We start from the raw sequence: 7,057 nt of genomic DNA, 5'->3' as shown, positions 1-7,057 counted from the left end.
GACAGCATATCTGTTTAAGAAAAATCACATCCAGCCTGGCATGGTGGCAAATAATACCTACAGTCTCAGCACTTGGAAGGCAGAGGCAGGTGGATCTGTGTTCCCGGCCAGTCTGGTTGACACAGCAAGTTCTCGGGCAGTCAGGGCTGCACAGTACCACATTAGTGATGGCGCAGCCACACATGGCATAGGCTTCCCTGTGCCCTCTGTGCCCACAGCTACAGCACAGTGCCTGATGACTGGTGTCAGTTTCTATAATGTAGTTGTGTCGAAGTCACTGCAAGCTGAGTGTGCGTTATTACAAACTCCTTTCCTTTCCGATAACAAGGGAATGTAGACTGTGACTGTTTTCAGACCTGAAACATGTTTTTATAAAAAGTTTTTTGAGAATCTGTGGCTACAGTGACTTCTGTGCTCATCAAATCTTCACACATTTAGATTTTATGGCTACATTATTTATAATATGCTACACTGGGAAGTGCTGCTGTCACTGTTCATATAGGAGTGAACTCAGAAGTTACAGTCTAACTCGCTACATTTCTGTCACTGTTCATATAGGTGAACTCAGAAGTTACAGCCTAACAGGCTACATGTCTGGGAAGTACAGTCCTGTACTTAATGCTCCTCCAGGACAGGCGAGCAGCACCCACTGCTCCAGTCCCTAAGGACCACAGACCCACACAAGGGAGGCCGCCATAAGCATTCCTAAGCGATCATCCCAGCCTCAGCAGGAGAGAGGAGGAAGGACTGCAAACACAGAGGCTAGCTTTAAAAAAACAGGGCTAGACAGTATACAAATGGGCAACAGTTAAAATAGAGACAGCTCCCAACAGGGCAAAATTCACCAAAACAATTTTTATTTCCAGTGTTTAATTGGGTATGCACACAGGCATGACACAGGTTTGGATTTAAGTCCTCATGCAGAATTATATTCTTCTCAGGAAGAAGCCAGTTCCATCCAGGATCTACTATCTACACATCTATGTTACAACATTTATATCAAATCTGGTATCTGAAGAAAAGATACACATAGAATATGTTCATTTAAGTTATTACGTATTTTACAGAAAGATTAAAAATTCAAGTCACACAAAACTCAAAAACTGTATTAAAAGTTTGATATAAAACTCAGATCCACATGGAATGACTAAAGAATGGAAGTTCTGTATCCACCTGTGTAAGTTAAAACCGGTAAATGTAATGAATTTGTTACTGATAAAACTCATTCATTTATTCAATGTAAGTTATCTAATTTCAACAATATGGCACCCTAAAAATCAAATGTACTTTTATCATGAGGCACTTTTGTTAGTGAGGAACCAAAAGGACAATTCTGCGGCATAAGCCAGCGATTTTTTTCAGTAATTTGGGGAATATACTATGTAGTAAGTTGCAACAAACACCTTGCTTATTTGTATACAACTATCTGATATACCTTTAAATATATGTGAGTGTTCTTCTGGCTGTAGTAATGCACTGTAAAGCTATTTCACAGTGCAAAATGGTGAATCCAGCCCAAACCAAGGCTGCATAATAACAATTCTGGTACAAGAAAAATATTTACAGAGTTACCAAACTGTGTAACAGTAGCCTTTTCTCTCTTGAGTGGACATACCCAGCTTAAAGACAGGGAGCAGACTCCGCCTTAGTACTGGGACTTTCAGACAGTTTGTGAGGGTGGGTGTTGGCTGCAGAACTAGCATTTTGGCTCATGTTCTGGAAGCTTTCTCCGTTTATTTGGTCAGGTGACTGTGGTGGTGTGGAAAGAGGGGGCCCGCCGGTTAAAGTCAAGGTGCTAGCAGCGCCCCTGGCTTCGGACTGCTGAGAGAGGGGTACCTGGGTGTTGGCGGGTATGCCCGGCATGCTGGAGTTCTCGGCCTGTGACTCACGGCCTTCGCCTCGGCTCAGGTCAGAGGCGCTGGTGCGGATGCGCTCCCTGGCGAGCCAGTCTGAGATGGAGAGGTCCTGGGCCGAGCACTTGGGTTTTAACCGATTCACAGCTGACAGTTCAGACTCTCTGTCGGCATTCTGCTCGTGCGCTTTCCAGAAACTCAGGACGCTGATTTCAGTAGCATCTCTGTGGCCTCCGAGCGTGTGTCTGCGTTTGATGTTTTTCCTTTTCGCTGTCTCGGCAGTAGGTTTTTGATTCCCAACTCCGAACATGTCGTCAGCCGGTGCCCTGGGTCTCAGTTTTAAGCGATCTGCTATTTTTGTTTTCCAAGTGGCCTCCTGCTTTTCGGATTCACTTCTGCTGGGTGTCAGGAGGCTTCCCGTCGACTTGCCCTTCTTCATGACGTCAAACACTTTGGCCAGGGCAGGAGTTTCTTTCTCGGTCCTAGTGTCTCCAGGGCTCCCACTATCTGACTTGAAGCGGGCAGACTTCTTCCTAGACAGCGTGTCACATTCAATCAGCCTGTGGGAACTGAACTGCTGCCTACGGCTGTCTAAACTTGGTGTAAGGCTTCCCTCAGTGCAGCTGGCTTCACTGCCTTCTGAGTTCCTGCGGCTCACCCTGGCAACCTCCTGTAGCTTCCCTCGGAACAGCCTGTCCGAAGTCAGCGCGGTGGGGAACACGGGGAACTCGCTCTCGCTGTCTGTCTCCACCGGCCGCCCTTCACTCACCAGCTCGCTCCTCTCGTCATCAGCCTCATCCCCCTTGCTCTCTGCCACTGACTGCACCTCCGGGCTCAGGCGGCTGGAGTCCAGGCTGGTCAAGTAGGTGCCTGATGATGTAGTAGAGTAATCTGAGGTGATGGTGCCGGCATTGGCCAAAAACTCACTGTGCTTGGTTTCTGGACTGGTTGATTTTTTGGTGGACCTCGTCAGCGAAGCCTGGGAAGACGTGCTAAGCAGAGTGCCCGAGTCAGACCCCGTTTCTTCGCAGTGGGGCTTCTGCGGCAGGAGAGATCGGGAGCCCTCCTTCAGCACGGCCAGGCGACAGCTGAGAGTTGGGGACCTGTTGCGTTTGGAGCTGTGTGGTGGGGACGGCTCTTCAGATGGCATTTTCTTCTCCTCCTTCGATACAGCAGTGTCTTTCTTGGCGTTACTGTCCTTGGCAATGACAGCCCTCTGCTTTCTTCCTGATACCTCACTTTCTTTTCTGGACTCTTCTTTAATCTCACTGTGACTCTGTTCCACACTCTCCTTCTTAAAAAACACACTGTCCAACTCATCCTCAGAGCTGCTGGGCTGGGCTTTCTCCTTGGGTTTCTTCCTCTTACGACTAGCAGCTGCGAAGATGGAGGACACGAGCAGTTCCCTGCTATACTGGTCCTTCCCTGAGCCCCAAGAGCCCTAGGAGGCAAGCAGAAAAGTGAGGTTATGAACACTGCCCAGAGTCTCGGCAGGGCTGGCTTGGAGTTAAAGCCTACCAAAACGCCAGATGCATCCACAGCATAGTCTGTTTATTTTTAATACTCATTTTTAAACTTGTATCAATGATAGTTTTTTTTTTATTTAATCACCAGTCCTATTTCTTGTCACATCATAACAGATACATTTCTCTTTCAGGGAATTAGTTCATGCTGAGGGGTATTGAGGCTTCCCAAGTCTTATTAATTTCCTCATTGTTTTTTTTTTCCCACACCCATAACACTCAAATAGTCCCACTTCCTTTATCTGGTCTACAAGTACAGGAGTTAAGAGGTATTCTGCCAGGTGTGCTGGTGCACACCTGTAATCACACCACTCAGGAGGCTGCCAGAAAGAGGACAAGTCCCAAGGTTACCCCAACTACACAGTGGGATCCTGTCTCAAACACCCAAAGGGAAACAGGTAAACAGCATTCTGACACGTAATATTCAGACATGGTTAGGTTTGCATGACTAACTGTGAACAGTATATGGTACAGGTACTGTACCTGAAGTTCTCATTCAGCTAAGGGGAGTCTGGTTCCCAATAGCTCACCAAGACTGGATCTTCAGGGATTTGCCTTGGGTAAACCAAGTTATTAAAGGCTTATTCATGTCATGTAACAGCAAAGTAAAAAATTCAAAGGACATAAAGTTACTCAAAAGGTTGTACATTCTTACCCCAAAACACTGCAGTGCACTGCTAATGTAAGAGTCACGTGCTATGTATCGGAAGCTCTTGATGACAGCTATTTAAACAGTTTGTTTTGAATGTCTGCCTGCCAAGTTAAGTGGTTGGTGGGCAGGTAAATTAGCCCTTGTTTTTGGAACACAATCTTCAGCAAAGAGAGCCTAGCAGAAGGCATGTAGAGTAATGGATCAGAAAATACATGCCTAGTACAAAAAACAAAACAAAAACAAAACCTTAAATAAGCTAGCCTGCTATCCTGATGTCTTCTGAAAGGCTGCTGTTCTATGAAAAAGGACAAATCACAGATCAGTAGGCTTGTGCTTTTATAATGGTAAAGGACTTCTCAGCCACGGTGCTTTCCTATGGGCCGCTGCTGTTTCCTCCATGTTCTCTTTAACACTGCTGGACCATGGCTGAACCTGAGCTGAGTGGGGGAACTGGCCTCCTGTCTCCAGCTTGCTCTGCAGGACACAGAGAAAGGATGAATTCATTTTCACACCTTGATTTTACCAGTCATAGAAGAAGCACCTGGATTATATCACCTTTAAATTCTCTAATTCTGTGTGTTGGGGAAAAAGACTTTTTCTACAATTTGGAAAACAGTGAAAATTCAAATATGTTATAGGCTTAGAACAAAACAATGTAAGATGAACATACAGGGAAAGGGGGTGCATGTCTAGTGAAGGGGAGTAGGACTTTCAAGCACGTCTTTCTGATTTCAAAGTTTATCACCTTAATTTGGGTACAGTGAAACACTTGGGAAGCTGAGGCTGAAAGAGTGTAGCCCAGGCTAGTATGGACTACATTGTGAGACCCTGTTCCAAATAGAAATCTGGCAAAAGAGGTTTTGGGACATATTCTAGCTCTAGAGAGATCAGAGAGACAGGACAATCGAATGTAAGTGATGATTTCTGATTATTCCTGAACAGGAGTTAAAAGAATATTCAGGTAATCAGGAAAAGTTGCATAAAAAAATACATTATACAATAATGTACCATGCTCGTGTTAGTGCCCTGCCAATGATGATCAGACTGAAGGCTCTTTTTCGTGGGAGACAGGGCTGGTGTCATCCATATTATAATTATCTAAGTAGGTCTGTGTGTATGTGACCCAAGTGACACACACACAAATTTAGCAACCAATGAATTTAAGGTAAAAGAACTGTAAATATATGTTTAAACAAACAAAAGTCCCAGTGGACATGCTAATCAGCTTTAACTGTGAACTTGGCCAACAGTAGAGTCTCCTGAGAAGGCAGTCTCAGTTGAGGGGTTGCGCAGGTCAGACTGTATTATGGGCAAGCGTGTGCGGGAACTGTTCTGATTACTTACTGAGTTGCGATGGCTCTGACACTGTGGGCAACACCATCTCTAGGCAGATGGTCCTGACTAGGTAAGAAAGCTAGCTAAAAGTATAAGCCCTTGAGTGAGCCAGTAAGCAGTATGCCTCTGTGGTTTCTGCTTCATGTTCCTGCCCTGACTTCCCTCAACAACCTGAAAGTATAGGGAGAGATAAAGTCTTTCTTCCCCTTAGTTGCTTGAGGTCACGGTATCTGTCACAGCAACAGAAGAGTTGGTGAGATGTGACTTGGTGGGTAAAATCACCTGCCAACCTGGGACACACCAAGTGGAGAGAACTGATTCAGACCGACTCAGTTCATTGTCCTCTGACCTCTACGCGTGTGCACTACAGCGTGCATGCACACACGCTTGAAAACTATTATTCCAGCACCTTTCCACTCATGGAAATTCTTTTTACAGGTACTTTTATCCCTCATTCCTCGTAGACTCACAGATCCACTTCATAACTGTCTTTTTCTTCTTTTTAAATGACCCATTGAGTCCAATTTGTGCTAGAAGGGTCTTTTATGTGGGTGTGCTTTGAGACAGAATCTCACTATAATAGCAACACCAGGCTAGACCGGTGTTATCTTCCTGCCTCGGATTCTTTATCCCATTCTCCATGCTTTCATTGTAGCTTAGGGGCCTGTCCTGGAACTAGCTCCTATAGACCAGGCTGGCCTCGAACTCATGGAGATTCACCTGCCTCTGCCTCCCAAGTGCTGGGATTAAAGGCGTGTGCCATCCCCACCCAACTTCATGTTAGTACATTTCTGACAATATAAACAAGCCATTCCTAAACTGTTCCCACAACTGCAACCTTCCAGCCCAAGATCTTCTATTTTCCAGCCTTCTTCTGTTCCAAATTAACTTCTCCTCAACTGGACTTCACTGCTCTGGCTCCAGTATGAACTACAATTGTATGCTAATGATAAAAGCTCTCATACAAAGACACGATGAAGTGTTTTCAAACTGTATACACAACTCACCTTAGATTTTGCTGCGTCACTAGTAGAGGAATCTGTGGGAAGTAAATAAAATGCGGTTAGTGGGAGCCAAGCCTCACCACTGTCAACAAACAATGCAAAACTTATGAAGAGGACAGGCACAGAACAAAATGTGAAAGCAAAACTCAAAACAATAGAACACAGTGGATAGTCAGAGCTCACAAAGATGCAAGCTGCACCACAGAAAGCCACCGCCATGAAAGGATGCTGTGAATCGTAGGCAGAACCAGCTCAATGAGAGGAATGGCAAAGGAGCCCTGTGCTGAACAAAAACGGACACTAGTGTTTGTCTTTCTAAATAGTGAGTCTAGCAATAGAGAAGCTCGAACACCATTTAAAATTATGTCCCACATCTTGCATCTGAAACTGATACACGATGCAGGACTTTCCAGACTGCCGGCTGCCCTAGCTACAAATAGAAACACTCACACTGGTGTACATGTTGATTTTTGTCAGACTGTCAGATTGGAATTTGTATAAAAATATCCCAGACGTGAATGGACACGACAGAGGCATTAGGGTGACCTTGCTCCCAGGTCACTTTTGGTTTTGTCAGATGATGCTTATTTTTGTGCGTGCCCCAGTTTCACATCCGTGCAGTCAGGGATCCTTTTGGTTAGTCTGGTTAAATTGCTACCAGGTTTGTAAGTATCTATTAACAAATGCTAT

At 45.1% G+C, this 7,057-nt stretch overlaps 1 protein-coding gene across 9 annotated transcripts in view; it reads right to left on the bottom strand.

The window, feature by feature from the left end:
- Positions 1-840: 840 nt before the first annotated feature.
- The window catches only part of Arhgap21 (Rho GTPase activating protein 21), a 128,002-nt gene continuing 121,785 nt past the window's right edge, over positions 841-7,057 (bottom strand). For all 9 annotated transcript variants that reach the window (XM_087896323.1, XM_048461062.3, XM_087896324.1 and 6 more), the window contains 2 exons: positions 6,371-6,402; positions 841-3,294 (listed from right to left, as the gene is read on the bottom strand). In XM_087896323.1, coding sequence (XP_087752449.1) covers positions 1,621-3,294; positions 6,371-6,402 — 1,706 coding nt within the window. In that variant the 3' untranslated portion in view covers positions 841-1,620. The remainder of the gene's footprint in view (positions 3,295-6,370; positions 6,403-7,057) is intronic.

The sequence above is a fragment of the Myodes glareolus genome, chromosome 14, assembly GCF_982192425.1.
Source record: "Myodes glareolus chromosome 14, mMyoGla1.1, whole genome shotgun sequence".
Lineage (NCBI taxonomy): Eukaryota > Metazoa > Chordata > Mammalia > Rodentia > Cricetidae > Myodes > Myodes glareolus.
Note: the sequence above shows the minus strand (reverse complement) of the source record. Positions and strands in the feature narration are given on the sequence as shown.